The 17,240-nt window shown below is 40.3% G+C and overlaps 1 protein-coding gene across 1 annotated transcript in view; it reads right to left on the reverse strand.

Moving 5' to 3' along the window:
* Window positions 1–1,126: 1,126 nt before the first annotated feature.
* gnas (GNAS complex locus) overlaps window positions 1,127–17,240 on the reverse strand; it is a 35,630-nt gene continuing 19,516 nt past the window's right edge. Inside the window, exons 6-12 of the mRNA XM_061833034.1 lie at window positions 8,087–8,141; window positions 5,375–5,448; window positions 5,184–5,242; window positions 4,989–5,109; window positions 4,748–4,878; window positions 3,592–3,659; window positions 1,127–3,175 (exon numbers count right to left, since the gene is read on the reverse strand). Coding sequence (XP_061689018.1) covers window positions 3,029–3,175; window positions 3,592–3,659; window positions 4,748–4,878; window positions 4,989–5,109; window positions 5,184–5,242; window positions 5,375–5,448; window positions 8,087–8,141 — 655 coding nt within the window. The 3' untranslated portion in view covers window positions 1,127–3,028. The remainder of the gene's footprint in view (window positions 3,176–3,591; window positions 3,660–4,747; window positions 4,879–4,988; window positions 5,110–5,183; window positions 5,243–5,374; window positions 5,449–8,086; window positions 8,142–17,240) is intronic.

A 17,240-nucleotide genomic window follows, 5' to 3' on the forward strand; every position in this document is an offset into this window, starting at 1 on the left:
TCTTCACTTCTTTACCACACTCACCATTGCTCTGTATTGTTGACCACAAGTATTTGCAGTCATCCACCCTCGCTATCGCTTCTCCCTGTAGCCTCACTCTTCCTCCACCGCCCCTCTCATTCATGCACATATACTCTGTTTTACTTCTGCTGATCTTCATTCCTCTCCTTTCTAGTGCTTGCCTCCATCTTTCTAATTGTTCCTCTGCCTGCTCCCTGCTTTCACTGCAGATCACAATATCTATGAAAATCATAGTCCAAGGGGATTCCAGTCTAACCTCATCTGCCAGCCAATCCATTACTACCGCAAACAGGAAGGGGCTCAGCGCGGATCCCTGGTGCACTCCCACCTCCACCTGAAATTCTTCTGACAGACCTACGGCAGATCTCACCGGTGTTCTGCTGCCCTGTGCTACCATGAACACTTGTCATTATTAGGTTACACCCAGCTGATAGAGCTAATTTTACGACAGAGCACACAAGCCCACACCAGCCACTGAAATGACGAATTGAAAGGATGAAAGATGTTAAATTTTAGAAGAAATAAAAAGCTTGGATTTTTGTTTAGTCTTTGCGGCTTTATAAACTTGCTAGTGTAATTTTCCAATTGTAAACACGATCACTGCAGTGTTAATTGGTGATTGCAAGCTAAGCCTCTGCGTATTTATCGAAAAACTGTTTCATCTCCAAAAGGGGGTTGCTGCAGAAAAAAAAGGTTGGGAACCACTGGTGTAATCAATCAGTTGGAGTTCAATGAAGGGTAGAACCATCTCAAGAGTGGTCGGGAGAAATGGACGACACCAGAGTTAAATCCAAGTGTCACAGCAAAACGGTCTGAATACTTATAGCTGTATGAAATTTAATTTTCTCCTTTTTAATCTGAAAAAGTTTCAATTATTCAGTTTTTTTGCTTGTCAATATTGGGTGGTATGTGTGTAGATGGGGCGGGGGATTTTAGCAAGTGGCTACAATATAACTGAAAATCATCTACTACATAAATAAATGATATACAATTATTGTTGCAAGAAACCAGCCATTAAAACAGCATTTTTGCAAGTTCTGGTTCAAACAATCATGTCGTCAAGCCGAACTTAGCTATCGCAACATACGGAGGAAGCTCGAGAAACTGTTTTCCAAGCTTTGTCATGTGATATTTTGCATGTAGGAGACACGTGATCACGCGGCACGATAAAAGCACACTCAGTTACTGCCGTACTTGAGGTTTTTCCGTTACATTTCAAAGTAGCAAATTCCATGCAAAAATTGACTTTTAATGTGGTCATGTGGCACCAAGATGGCCTCATCAGGTACAATACCCATTATTTTTAATTTATTTCATACTTGTGGCCTCCAAATGTTTCACATGAGACAGCGAACCTCAGATCGTGTGTTTGTTTGCGCAGGGTTGCCAGAATACCGGCCGGCACAAGGAGGTACTCAGTTACCGCCATATATGTACCGTCTTATATTTATTTGTGTCCTTAGTTTTTCATAAATAATCATAATTATGACAACGTTTGTCATGTGCCCTGCAATTGATTGATGACCAGGCTTTGTCAGTCAAGATGGACTCCACGCATACATTAGGTGAATTGAAGGCTCTCTAAATTGTCAGTAGGTGTGACTGTGAATGTCCGTTTGTCTCATTACTTTGTGATTCATGGGCGACCAGTCCTGGGTGCCATTCCTCACAACCTCCGGCACAGAAAATTGATGGATGAAATGCAAGCACTTGTTAGTAGACTGAACATGGAAGTCCTGGTCAAAATGAATCAAACACTGGAAGCAGTTTGGTATTCTTCAAGCAAAAAAAAAAAAGAAAAGAAAAGAAAATATATTGGTTTATGTAGAAACAAGTAAATATTTTGCAATTGTATTGTTCCCTCCCCTGCAAAGAGTTAAATCCCCCCCACCCCAAAAAAAAAAAAGAAAATACAAATCCAAAACCTATCACCCATGTCTGGGAAAAAAAACAAACAAATTCGTGAGCGCTCACAAAAGGGAAGATAATACGTGTGCATATATAAAATATAAAATCTGACATTTTATATATATATTAACTTGTGTTAAGGTTCAGTATTTGTACTACACAGCATTAATGTGGTGTGTCTGCTCATTTTTTTTTATCTTTTTTAAATCCCATTATATAAACCAGGAGTCAAAGCAAAAATGAACAATTATAAGGGGAGAGGAAAAACAACAACAAAAAAAATAGAAACAAAGCGACAGACAAAAGGGCTCCCCCACGGCCGTCCAGCTGTACAGCGCAGTGAAAACATAACTTACATATTAGCTCTTTTTTGTTTGATTTTTTTTTTTTTTTTACACACGTACAGTCGTGATCAAGGCACAGGGATCTTCTAAAAGTCTTTTTTTTTTTTTTGTCGTCGCCATCTTCTTCAATAGAGTTGCACAAAATAATACATTTTACAGTCTGTACAAGAATAATAGTCCAGCAGTAACAAAGAGGTGAAGCCAGAGGCAGGTGGTGGTAAAGTGTTGGGGGGGGGGGGGGTAATGTGTTGATGACGGCAGGTGTGGGCGGGGCTGTCTTGTATGTGTGCATATATATATACCTACACACACACACACACACACACACACACACACACACACACACACACACACACTTATATAAACTCATACATAAATATATTTAGTTTAGCTCCCCTCCTCTGCTTTGCTTCAATCATTCCTACATGAAAATTGTGACGTCCTATCTCTCCACCTCTTTGCACCCCCCCAACATTATGTTTCTCTCATCTTCTCCAGCTCCTGATTGGTGGTCAGCATACGGTGAATAAACAAACTCAGAACTGACTTTTGGATTGGGTCTGCAGGAGATCTTAAAAATCTGTAGTGTGTGTTTGTGTGTGTGTTCCAAAGTCGCCTTCGTTCATCCAGGTTCCGCTGAATTACGGACCCTGACAGGGTTGATGGTTCCGGGAGGGAAGACAGAAGGAAAGGGAGCAGAAAGGCAGAGTGGGGGAATGGTTGGAGGGTGCTATTGCGGGAGGGAGACGACCCCATCACAAGAGCTCGTACTGCCGTAGGTGCATCCTCTGAATGATGTCGCGACAGTCGCTGAAGACGCGCCGGATGTTTTCTGTGTCCACGGCGCAGGTGAAGTGGGGGTAACAGTAATGGCGGCCGTCCCCGCTGGCTGTGCTGATCCTCTGTGGGCCGGGAAATTAAGTTAAAGAAACAAAATTATGGCTTCAACTGTAGATGGATTCCCAGTGTTTGAAAAATATTTTCATTTTGTAATTTATTTATTCTTTGAAGCATTAATATGAGTTTAAACAATTTCAACGCCTTGCTTTAAGTGTGGTTAGTCCATAGTCATAGCCATAAATGCAATTTTACTAATAAGTGTCATGTTAATTTATTTTGATGTTTCGGTTTTTGGCCTTAGTTTCTTTTTCACTTTTGCTGACAATTTTCATTTTGGTGCATCCCCAATAGAAATGTACCACAGTCTTACTGCTTTTGACAAAACAGCAGCAAAATCAAACCCATTAAGTGCCGGCAGGAGGACGACATTGAAGGTGAGTGAGATTTCCAACAGGTAAAACCTGAAGTGTGAACATACCAGGAACTCGTCCCGTATGAAGTACTTTGCCCTTGTGACGCGCGGATCTTCGCCCGGCTCTGGTATTGCTGTTGGATGACAAAGCCACAATGATCTGTGTTGGCTAAACACTGCTGACTTACTTAACATGCTTATGAATTAGTGTAGTCTACCAAACGGGGAGAAGAAAAAATTCTAAATCAAAAAAGTTGTTACTATGAAAAACAGTACAAGATGGTCAAGGCCCTTGACTTGGAAGACAGATTCCTATTTGAGAGTGGTGAGGGGTTGTTTATCTACTCAACTGCAGATGCCGTGGACGCTATATTGTCAGAACACACTTTAGGAATAATATTCAACAGTGATTCCCACACAATATGGTGGAGCCATCACATGTCAGTCTACCAGAATACACTGTCGTTCAAATAATATTTAATCTTCAATAAAGGGCAGAATGGAAATACCAGTAATCCATTCCAACACCATCAACAATAGCAAAAATTGTAGTAAAGTATTGTAATAGTGAGTTTATATATATTGTGTGTGTATATATATATTTTTTTTTATTAATGTAAATGTAATGTAAATGAATCAGTTTGTACAATAGTTTATTGGGCCTCCTTCTGTAGTGGGCGAGTATAATACAGAATATAATATATATAAAGAAATACAGAAAGATACAATACAGAAAGAAGAGTTTTACAATAAAATCCTTCAGAAAGCTGGAGTAGTATTGGTCGTTTTGATTAGAGGATAAAGAATTTATGACTGTGAGCATTTTTATATTGTCTGTCTAAATGTGTCAATGCACTATTTGTGTTTAAACGTGTTGCTGAGAGGGTTACAACCACTGATGCCAAATACTGACGCTAGTTTCGAAAGCCCGTTTATGGTGTTTTGCATTAAATGTTAGCATGAAGCTAGCAGATAATAATGTGGCATGGTTTGATGAAGAATGTTAAAATGTTACTTCAACATTAATTGGACGGGTATAGATTCTGAGGTGGCGGTAGTTTACAATTCTGCAAAAAGTTAATTCACCTTATTTTTTTAAAGTAGGTATATTTTAGGAGTCAACCGAAGCCCTGTGGGGATAATTACATTTTTCCGACTCTGTATGGATTCTGCATCCAAGACTATTTCCTTTTAAGAATGGTGTTCTAAATCTGCCTCTTACCGTCGTCGGGTGTCGTGTAGCGTGCAAACTCAGGAAAATACTCCTCAATTTTCGACTTCCCTGCCAAGACCTTCTCGGCGAGGAGGTCCTGTTTGTTCAGGAAGAGGATGACGGAGATGGTCCGTAGCCACCTGCCGAGAGGGGGAAACCGCCACGTGAATTTTCTTTGTCACTCGCGTAAGACCATTCATCGAGGACAGCTGGGTCAACTCGTGCAGTGTATACGTCAATGCAGCCAGACCTATTATTCCATATGTTCTTGAAAAGATTGAGGGCCTCCTGGAGTCTATTGGTCTGATTGTCCTCTCTGATCACCATGTTGTAGCTGCTACTCGCCACCACAAAAATGATGGCTGTCACATCTACAACCGCAAAAATGAAACGAACAAATCACAAACACCTGCGGAATCACAGGAAAAAGAAGCGACAGCCTTACCATTAAAACACTGGATCCATTTTCGACGCTCATCTCGCTGACCACCCACGTCAAACATACTGGGGGGTTGTATGTACCCATTAAAAAATTGATGATTGTGCTACTTTCTTGAAATCACTGGATAATTTGTGCCATTTGTAACAAAGTTTGTCGTACTGTAGTTGTGCCATTTGTGTGTGAACATTACTCACTGAAAATTGACTTTGTCTATTTGAAATCTTGTCTCGAAGATGCCAGATGTCAACACTCTGCATCTCAGCAGGTCCTGAAACACATCAGCATGTTAAAATGGTTAGAAGGTGATTTGACAATAATTTGCAACTCCACTTTGAGTAATTGTTTAAATGCTCTTCGACGTTTCTTACAATTGCAAACATTTACACAAACACTGACCAGTGGTGTTCATTTACTCAGCTGGAGATGAGGGGAATCCTGTATTGGTACATTTTCGTACTACCGTAATTTCCGGCCTACAAGCCGCGACTTTTTTCTTCACACTTTCAACCCTGCGGTTTATGCAGTGATGCAGGTAATTTGTGCATTTTTTTCTAACGGCCGCAAGGGGGCACTTGAGCGGAAAAGGTAAGAATGAGACCGGTGTAATCTATGTGCCAAGGAAGTGACTTTTACCAGCCCTGTGCTAGCATGTTGCTGCTGTGTTACTGGCGTATCTCAGGGATATTTACTAGTAAGTTTTATTTTAACCGGCCCTGCTAGCATTAGGCTAGCATTAGCTAGGCTAACGTTAGCACTAGCATTAGCACTGTGCTAGCGTTAAACTCTTTCTGCGTACCATCTTTCTTTGTAAACATCTACTGTTTGAATGTGGGTTTCAATGTGGGCACTTGCGGCTTTTACGCAGCTGCGGCGTATGTATGTACCAAATGGTATTTCCTTTAGAAATGTACTGGGTGAGGCTTATAACCAGGTGCGCTCTGTAGGCCGGGAATTACGTTAATATGAAAGGATGGCACGTTAAACTAGAGGATAAAACAAAATAAAAACTGACAACTAAGAACAAATTTTGGGCCAGATCATGGATGAGCAATTAATACGCCTGCCTCAAAGGGGAGGGTGTCTGTTTGAATCTCTGCTCCGGGTTCAAATCAGGCCTTGTCCGTGTGAAGTTTGCATGTTTTCGCTCCGGGTACTTCTGTTATCTCTCACTTCCCAAAAATATGAATGGTAGGTTAACTGAAGATTCTCAATTAGTCGTAGGTGTTCAAATATTTGTTTTTATGTGCGACTGGCTGTTGACCAGTTCAGGGCGTACCCCGACTCTCAACCGAAGATACCTGGGATAGGTTCCAGTCCGCCCGCGACTCTGGTGAACATAACCGGATGGATAGATGTTTAAATGTTTTACTGCTGTTGATTTGGTCAACAGCTGAGTCAAATGACGTTTTTGTGTATGCGAGAATAGAGTTTATGAACTCATATACTGTACATAGTTATCTTCATGGGAAAAGGGAGACGTCTAATTCAAGGAAGTGTTTTTTGTCTTGAAAATGATGCACTTCTGGCTCAGTGTTTATTGGCGCAGTAACAAAACCACTGTGCCGTGAGAGATATCAGGCGTTCCCGTAAAATTATCCAATTTCACTTAATTTCCTGGCATGGTGGAGCAACTGGTCAGAGCGTTGGCCTCACAGTTTTGAGGACCGGAGTTCAAATCCCGGCGCCGCCTGTGTAAAGTTTGCATGTTTTCCCAGTGTCTGCGTGGGTTTTCTCCTGGCACTACGGTTTCCTGCCACATCCCAAAAACATGCAACATTAATTGGACACTCTAAATTGCCCCTCGGTGTGATTGCGATAACAAGTGTATCCATGTGCTTCCATTTATACTGCAAAATGATAGCTTTATGTTAAACTACAACAGCGCCAGAACAAGTGTGTTTATGATTATACCGATAAATCATCATTATTTCACTTCTATATAAAGTGATACCTCTGCTTGGGAAATTAATACATTCTGGAAGTCGTTTCATAATGTGACTTTTTCATAAGTAGAAGCGCTTTTTACATGTAAATAGTCTAATCTGTTCCAAGCTCCCCGAGCCCCCCCACCACAAAAAAAAAAGCATTAAAAGTACATAATGTAAAGAATAATAAAAATTATGTTCATTTACCTTTGAGATTTGGTGACTTAAGCGAAGAGAAGGGTGAGTGACAAGCAAAAGGCATCGTGGGGGACGGAGAAGGAGGAAAATGTTTGACAGATGAGAGAATGCAAATACGAATGTATGCACGCACACAACTTAATTCCACTAAAGTTCCTTGGGACCCGTGGTGAAGAAACACGAATAAACTTGCAAAGAACACAAACAATGTGCACTAGCGTATGAAAGCGTGTGATTCGGTCACACTTGCGTGTCCCAGGGAAACGGAAAGCATCAGGGGTAAAGATTGACATCCTGCCGCGCCAATGGGATGCCAGGAAGATGCTACGGCCATAGCCATTGGGAGAGCACCTCTATCGTCCAACAGAAACCAAGATACAGGATGTTTACGTTTGGTGGAATTTGGGGCCTGCGAATCCAGCGCCTATTGGTTCCTTTTGTATCCTGAATTTTCCTTCATAAGTAGAGACAATATTTTGCCAAGGAACCGTTTTGTAACCTGTATTCTTTATTACTGGAGACATTCGTAAGTAGAGGTAGCACTTTATTTTTTTATTGGTGTTCCCTGAGATTGTAAAATACATGCTTTGGCGCAATAAATGATAAAAACACTTTAATTACCCAGATGACCACTTTGACGGAATGGGATATTTAAGAGTGAAGAAATATGCAATTGGTAATTTAAATGTCAACTGTTGTCCTTCAACATTCTCACAGAATGAATTGAATAAATCATCGCTACTTGTCTATTTTAACAAAAGCAAATGTCAGTGGCATTCTCACCTGGTCGGTTGGCGTGTAATCGTGTTGGCGAACCACATCCACCCGGTCTAGGAAGCTGCAGGAAACAGAAGCAAAGAGAATTCGAAATGATCATCATACATGGTGAGAAGGGCAAGAGGACGCTGTTGTCAAGATGGCCACCAGGAGGCGTCTGCTGTAATTCATAGTGAGATCAGAGGCAGGCAGCCGCTCTGACTCACCAGCAGCGTTTTTCGTTTGGTCAGACCAAAGTGGAGAGTCAATGGAGCCGCTGTAGTAAGAGTGTGTGCATGTGTGTATGTGCACGCTATGTGCATGGGGTAGGTATGCAGGCCGACAATGAGCTCAGAATGGCGCCGACCCAGGAAAGCGCCACTGAATGTGTGTTAATTGCTAAGACGTGGCGGCGGCTGTTCATAGAAAACAACTGCATTAATATGATACTCGACAAAATAAAAGGAAGCGAGAAAAAAAAAATACTACTCTAAAAGCATTTGTTAGTAAACAATTGTACATTTTTAAGTGAAAAGACATTTTTTGCATTCCTGCCTTCCTTTCAAAATAAGCAAAGGCCCAATTGTCAGAGGGCGAGAAGATTATCCCAAATGATTAACTGGGAGTAATATTTATTCCTTGATCTGTTTGGAAACTGGCCAGCCAAAAGTCCAATATTTCAAATGGATACACAGAACACACACACCCCAATAAACAGTACGAATTTGGAGCATTTTACCCTCTTTTTGAGCAATGCTAGCGAAGGCCTGTTCATCGTCTGTTTCAAAAAGATTACCATACGCTGAGCGATTATCCTGTGATGTTGGGTGTGTCAAGAGGGATCTCTGCTCAATGCCTGTCAGCGGTAGAATGGATGAATGGATGGATGATGGATGGACATGTCAAACAAGTTACCAGTAGATGCAGCAGATTCTCAGGAAATCACCAAGACCCTGCATTCATGATACAATAAGGCTATGCAATTGGGCAATTTGTTGCTGTGTTTTAAAAATAAATATAAAAAAAAAAAAAGGTCTTGTTGGTTTTCTGAGAATCAACTTCACCGACGAGCAACTTGTTTACCATGTAGCAATAAAAAAATATATACTGAAAACATGGATGAATCTGGTTCGTCACATTGGACTGCAATTATTTTGAAGACTACTGTACCAGATAAGCTAACAGTTAGCCCAGCTTCTTCGCTTTCTTCTATTACTACTATTTATAAGTAATTTTGTAATTTGTTTAGTCTTTTGTAATAGTGTTTCTGCTTTTGTTCATGTTCAAATTTAACAGTGTTTTGGCTTATGTTACTTTGTTATCTGAAACCTAAAACTTTCACAATTTGTGACACTGTTTTGCCCTTCCATGCAACCATAACTATAACTATCTTCTACTTCTTTCCAGCAGTCTTGATCACAAAGGTCAGTCATGGTACTACAACTGTTTGAGGGAGGAGACTCGCCATCACCGATGGAGATATGTTAATGTACTGCACTATAAGAGCAAAAAACCTGTATTCTGGTTTCAGATTTTAAAAATGTATATGTGTGTACCCCACTTTAGATATACTGAATACCAATTACAGTGATTCTGGATATGAACATTTGGATAGGCCTAATTGTTAAATATTGTAATTGTAATAAATGGTTAATTTGCATGCAAATAAACCGAGCTAATAAGCTCATGAATGCATTGTCCCTCCCCAGGAACAACTATTGTACTGTAACTTGAAAAAAAAAAAAAAAAAAAGCAAACATTGTCTTGATGCTATTCTGATGCCTTCCCGCTGGTCCTCCATGCAAGAAAAAGGGTCATGGCCACCATTCTCAGGGGCAGGTATGCAACCCCCGCTGAGGTAAGCAGGAATGTGACAGACAGCGGTGAAATGTGACAAGAGGGTTGAAGGTAGAACACTAGCAGAAGGAGAGAGAGAGGGGGTGCTAGGCTGGGGTAGGTAGACTAAGCTATTGACACCCCCCCCCCTCAACACACACACACACACACACAGACACACACACACACACACACACACACACACACACACACACACACACACACACACACTACCGTAGTGGTTCTGAAAACCTTAATACCAAGTACCACCTCAAAATATACTTGGCTCAACCTGAAAATAACTGTTCATCTAAAACGAGGCAGAGGTTTTATTTCCGAAAGGTATATTTAATAATAATGTAACCACTAACACCCACAGTTTGAACAGCAACAAAGCACTTAAAAACATGTGAAAAACCTACTTAAATAAAGATGAAATTCTATTTACTGCACATAGACAAACAAAAATGGTAACTAAACGTTTGAACGTAGGTTCCAGCACATCCTTCGACCCAAGTGAGAAGTGGTGGAGAAAAATAGATGGATTAACCTAACATGCATGTTTTTGGAATGTGGAAGTTGGGAGGAAGCTCCAGCACCCAGGGAGCAAACACCACACAGGAAGGCTGGAGCCCAGATTCTAAACCAGAACCTCAGACTGTCAAGCAGACTCGCTAACAGAACACCATGCTGCTGCCAAAGAACATAAAAATGATAAAAGCAGCTACAAAAAAAAAAGACGTGAAAAAACATGTCAAAGCCTCTATCTGCATTCTGCCTTCTTGTTTATCCCAGCCTGCACACTCAGGACAAACACACCTCTATATTTTTTTCTTTTTTTAGCACTTCTTACTATTAATACCAATATTAAAACTGCGGCTCCTGCAGCAACAGAGTGTAAAATAACCGCTGTATCGACATGACAGGATAAAGTACCTTTTATTTTTGGCCTACAGTGTTGTAGTTTGGCTTTTTATCTTCTCGGATAGCTTACCGTCTAAATAGAAACTTTAAGTCTTCACAGAACACAAAGACAACTAAAACAATTTACATGTCTTATCAACAGTGCTCAAAAATTGTATTACACCACCTGCCAAAATGAGACTATCCAGCTTTAATGTGGGCAATTCAACATCAGCGAGCACTCAAGTTTTTACCAAATTGAACAACATGCAATTTAAAACAGAATTCACCTTTTTTATCTCCATGATGGCGAATAAGTAACTCATTTAACATCTTAATTAAGAAATAATAATTTGCTGATGGATTAAATGCTCTGGTTCAAATAAAGACTGCACACTTCCTCAGCAGTGAGCGCCAGACATTATTAGCATTAGCTGCCAAAACTCCAACAATGGCTCCTCTCATTTACAAGCAGCAGAATGCCATCTCCTTACCAGACAACGAAGAAACCACATTCTGTTTTTAGCAATTCTGTACATTTGTTGTAAAGAAGCAACAAATGTCTGTAAATTCTAATAAAAACTAATGTAGACCCACACATGCGGACATTAATACACACAATAAAAGATGCAAATACAACTTCCAGTAAAACTGTTGGAATAGAAATAAAAAAAACAAACGCACATTAATACGTATTAACCACTACAAATAACCACTTGAACTATAAAAGTATGATTGATAATGATCTTCAGGAAGCGTCCTTCACTCCAGCTGCCTGCCCCCACACTGTCCAACTGTCCTTTGTCAACTGTCAAGACCTTCACGTTTCTGGGAATTACAGTCTCTCAGGATCTTAAGTGGAAGTCCAACATCAACACCATCCTCAAAAATTCCCTTCTGAGGAACAGAGGCCTGCCACGGGAGCTGTTGAGGCAGTTCTAAACAGCAGTCATCGAATCATCCATCACAGCCTGCTTTGGTGCTGCTACAAAAATGACAAACTCTGCCATCAACGGAAAAATCAGGACTGCCGGGGAAAAAAGAAAAGAAACCTTGGGACCCCCTTACCCACCCTTGAGGACTTACATTTTGCCAGAACTAAGACAAGAGCATGCAAAATCCTTTTGGACCCTCCAGATTCTGGTCACAACCTCTTCCAGCTCCTTCCCTCAAGTAGATGCTATTGATCAATTCCAACTAAAACCAGCTGACATTCATTCTAACAATTTCTTACCGCTTCCCTTGAACTTCTTAAACAGTTAACTTGCAATTCCATTGCTGTCAATTTTTTTTTCTTGAGATTGTTGTCACATCTCTGTCAGGACACTTTTACATCATTCATGCACTCACTCACTCACTGCAGTCGTATGGTCACTCCGCACCATTTGCATATCTGTTATTGACCAACATTAGCCACCCGTGCAGATTCTCCAGCCAAACGGGACACGGACACACACACACGGACACACACACACACACGCTCGCAAAAAGAGAACTATCCGGCCCATTTGCATGGTTGTCACTACCACATTTATCACTGCATTAGTCATTTCAAACTGATCTAAATTACTAGAGGACTATGCATCATTTTAACATTTGTAATTATATCAGCATTACCGGTAACCTTTCATTACCAGTGACTGTAGTGTGTTTCTATCTCTCAAAAGTATTTTTTTTGTCAAAATGGCTGGATGTTGTAGTACTAGAGTATCTCCAACTACCCGAGACAAACACCTTGTGTTTTTTATATACTTGGCAAATAAAGATGATTGATACTTTTTAGAATAATAATAATAAAAAAAATCCTTATGAATCATTTATACACACGAAAAGGGATGCACGGTCGCACACGCGTTCGGTGAGAAAGAGAGAGAGCGAGAGAGACAGAAAATAGGAGGCTGTGTCTGACATTACAGGCAACTCCAAAAATAGCTCCCCAGCGCCCTGGCCTCTAGCTTGGTTGTCATAGTGACAAAACCACACGTGCTATAAATAGACAATCGGCTCCAAATCTTGTGCGACTGGAGTGGGGCCAGCGAGAGGGAGAGACGGGACAAGAACAGGAACTGCGGTGGGTAAGAGAAGATGAGTGCAAAGAAGGGAAGCAGCAAAAGCAGCTAATGCTGAAAGAATACATATACAGGAAATACGATAAGATAACTGAACGCCGCTTAACACGTCTGTATATAGTCCACGAATGCATCTGAATGTTAAGAAGAAAAAGGCCTGCTTTAAGTGATGGGGGCCCATGTCTGTCCTGTCCTTGCCAGCATGCCGAATCACAGAGACACGTTGGCTTTAGACTACCTTAACCACCCAATTCTGGTTGAATGCAAATATCTGATTTTCTTCTTCTATGTCCATGTACACTTCAACCGACAAAGTTCTGATACGTCTGTGTTCATGCTGACAAAACAACCCACATGCACAGATGCCCAAATTGCACAGATAAAACTCCAAAAGCATCACCACTGGGTCGTGACAACACAGACAGTAATAATAAAAGACGAGAAAATGCAAATATTAAACATTACACACCATTTAGTAGCAGTTGATCGCGACGGCATGCCAAGAAAGAATTAAAAAAAAAAAACATCCATTGTATTTTTCTGACCTTTAGCTCACTGCGCATGTGCAAACAACGACACAGGACAGGAAAATACGCTAGTTGGCGACTTCCCCCTATTTTAAGCCCTCGCTTAAGAAATCTTATCAAACATGAGTGGATGCCGAAGTAAAGAAGACAAAAACGTATCACTTTCATACGGGAGGCGGACTTCTTTTTACGATGTCATTTTCAAAATGCGTTTACCTCATCTGCCATAGGAGTGAAATCTGTAGTGGCATTTTCGAACTGTTTATGGAAAATGCGACACCGACATTCCGCCAAAAAGCAAGAATGAGAAAAGTGAACGATCTAAAATCTCAATTGGCTCACAGCAGTCACTTTTTACACAATATAGTTGAACAGCGAAAGTCACCACCAAAGCATCGTTCCGGGTTCGTCACATCATCGTTAATAACAAGAAGTCTTTCCAAGACGAAGAGATGGTAAAAGAGCCATAGCTGACTCGTTGTTCCGATCTTTTAAAAATGAGGCGGAAATATTTTCTTCAATAAAATCTCTGCAGCTGTAATGGAGTACAGTTACACGGCGCTGTGAAGCAATGACCGATGTGTGGAAGGACATCGCAGATTGTGAGTGTTTCTCACTGCAGTTGGACGAATCCACTGATGTGAGTGACACAGCCCAGGTGTGCATTTTCATTCTTATGGTGTTTAGTGATCATCAATGTGAAATCAGATAGTTACAAAAAATGTTTAAAGTTAATTATGTTGTGTAACATTGGCTCATGCAGTTATAAAAGGCACACAAACATACACTTACACATAAAGAATCCTCAATATACTTTAAAATAAATGTTTTGCATTTTTGTAGTGGGTAGATCTTTGTGACTTGGCCATTCTAAAAAAAAAAAACAAAACAAAACAAAAAAAAGACAGACGGAAAATAGGAGGCAAGCTTGTGAGAACGTGCTTTTATAGTGACACGTCAGAATTGGTCAAACCCACCGTCAATCATTCGACACGCGTGATCGATGTATATCAAGCGACGAGATAGATGGTAGGCTGACATCTTTTTTGGCACGCGGTCACGCCGTTGACCAAAACTGCCTCGGCGATCGACCAGTTGATTGCACTCGACGCATTAGGCACCCCTGATAAAGTGTATTTGGGGGGAAAAAAAAAAAACTCACTGTACACGATCTTTAATGATGGACATCTCCAGCGTGCATATTTAGATCACGTGCGGTTCTTTTATCTCTGCTTTTTTTTTGTCAATACAATTATAATGAGAGTTAATTATCCACAGCTTCTCTATTTGTGGTCTGGCCTGGTCCCGACCCCCCGCCCCCGCGTATTTGTTTGTTTCTGCATTATTTTTGACCCGCGTAGTTATTGCTGGCTTGCTGTTCATGCAGCCGCCATTCGTGTTTACACTAGCAGTCATGGAATGACTCTGTTAAGTGCATTCAAAACACTTTATAAATGAAAGTTAATGTGTTTATTTTCCTATGTAAGCTATTATAAAATAGGTGAGCAGGGAAATTAACATTTGTATTAGAATACTGTCGGTAACACACGCAGTGTACAAATGCAGCTGTAATAATGTTTTTGTAATATGGGATTTATTCTGTTCGTGTTGTCATATTGAAATAAATTTTACTCTTTGAAAAAGTGCTTGAGTGCCATTTAAGAACTGTTTTTGAATAATGTTTTAATAAAAAATAAAATAAAACTAAAATAAATTAAATTAAAATAGGAAAATGTAATGGGATTATCAAGTATCTGTACTCTGTATAGTAGTAGTACTCAAAAATATGTACTGTAATTTCCGCCCTATAAGCCGTGACTTTTTTCCACACGCTTTCTAACAGTTTTTGCGGTGATGCGGCTAATTTGTGCATTTTTTCTAACATCTCGAGCAGAAAAAGGTAAGAGTTAGACCAGTGGAATATATGTGCCGAGGAAGTGACTTTTACCAGTCCGGCTCTGTTAGCACTCCGCTAGCATATTACTGCCGTGTCTCAGTGACTTTTACCAGTATGTTGTTTTTTTTTTAACCGGCGGTGTTAGCGCAGCGCTATCATTAGCGTTAGCACAGCTAGCATTACTGCGTCGGCGCTAGCGTTAAACTCTCTGTGTACTGTCTTTTCTTATGAATATCTCGGGTTTCAATGTGGGCACTTCTGGCTTTTACACAGTTGTGGCCTATGTATTTTCCAAATGGTATTTCCTTAACAAATGTACTGGGTGAGGCTTATAACCAGGTGCCCTCTGTAGGCCGGGAATTACGGTACTTTGACTAGCATTCAGGCTATATTATAAGTTGTATCAATTCACGCCTAAACCACAAATTTTTGAAAAAGAATGAAAAACCTAGAAATCATCCCTGCAGTTAAAATATAAAGAAATACAAAATATCCATGCCATATTTGGAAAAACGAGGTACATGCACACATGCAATCTAGTATCATATAATTAATTTGATTAAGCCTTGTGCCAGTTATTCATGACAGTTGCTATCTTACACAAAAATAAACATTGACTACGGTAAAAAAAAAAAAAAAAAAAAAGAATTATAATTGAAAGGCAATGGCAGGCTTGGCCAGCAGCATGCATTCAATGTATGTGAGTAATCACCCCCACTACAAAAACAAACAAAAAATATTTAAAAGTAATCTAAAAAGTCAAGGAAAGTTGCAATGATTAAGTGTTGCATAATGACGTGACGGCACAGCTAAACGGCCTTAAAAACCAGTGTGAAGAAATTGGGGGTCCCGTGTTGATCAAGGGTGGATGCGTTCATCTAACGACAACAACCTTCCATCAATAACACCGGCACACTCGCTCCCCTCTTTCTCCTTCTGAAGCCCGCCTGAGCTAAAAATAACTCTCCCCTCTAGTTCTCTCTGCTTCTCCGTTTACATAAGTACACAGAAGGAGGGGTAGCGTGGTGGGTTGCGGAGGGGAGGGGAGGGGAGCACACTTCCGGTCTGGCCACCCAGCCCAATGTTGGATCCATAATTGAGAGGAGGAAGAGGCGAAAAGGAGGATACATGGAGGGGAGAAGGAAAAGGAATTTGGGCCTTTTATTTATTGGTTTTATTTTCCAATGAATCACAAATTATTCCTAAAAAAACACCCAAAACAACAATTCTAAAATAGGTAAAGGAACGGTGGGAATTGTATGAAATCCGAGAGGATTCTCACATCGAAACGCAGTTGTGTCTTGAGATACGGGTGACCCTACTACTTGGGAGTTTTAAAATGCATGTCGTTCTAAAGATTTTTTTGCTTTGACTTGCAAGCAAAAACTTGAGTTCCGAACGCTGTATGGTGGCAGTGAACTCAACTCACTTCAGAATAAGCAGCACTTGGGCAAAAGGTGGAAAATTATTGAAAAAAAAAAAAGGAAAAAGAAAAAGAAGCTTCAAGATGATTAATGCAACACCCAGTTGAAGCTTCCTAAACATAACTAAATATAAGTCAAAAACTATAGCACACACATTTTAAAATCATGTCTTAGCCTTTCAGTCCGTAAACTTATTTAACTTATGCTAAAGAGCATCTATGTTGCAGTGCAAACCTTTTACAACAGTGCTTCTCAACAGTTGTCACCCTTCTACCCGCATTTTCCTTTTGCTGCACAGTCGCGACATTAAGAACAATAAAGAGCATATTATGTTTAAAAATAGCTTCAACTAAAGGCATATTGACATCAGCTAGTTAAGGTATCTCTTTACAGGGTAAAGTAGTTCCCTAAGTGAGAGGCAGTGACACTTCTGGTCACTTACCTAATATTTTTATGTAGGAATTTGTTGTGTGGTGGAGGAAAAAAAAAATAATAATAAAAATCGCACGATTGCATGCTTGCATG

The sequence above is a fragment of the Syngnathoides biaculeatus genome, chromosome 10 (assembly GCF_019802595.1).
Source record: "Syngnathoides biaculeatus isolate LvHL_M chromosome 10, ASM1980259v1, whole genome shotgun sequence".
Lineage (NCBI taxonomy): Eukaryota > Metazoa > Chordata > Actinopteri > Syngnathiformes > Syngnathidae > Syngnathoides > Syngnathoides biaculeatus.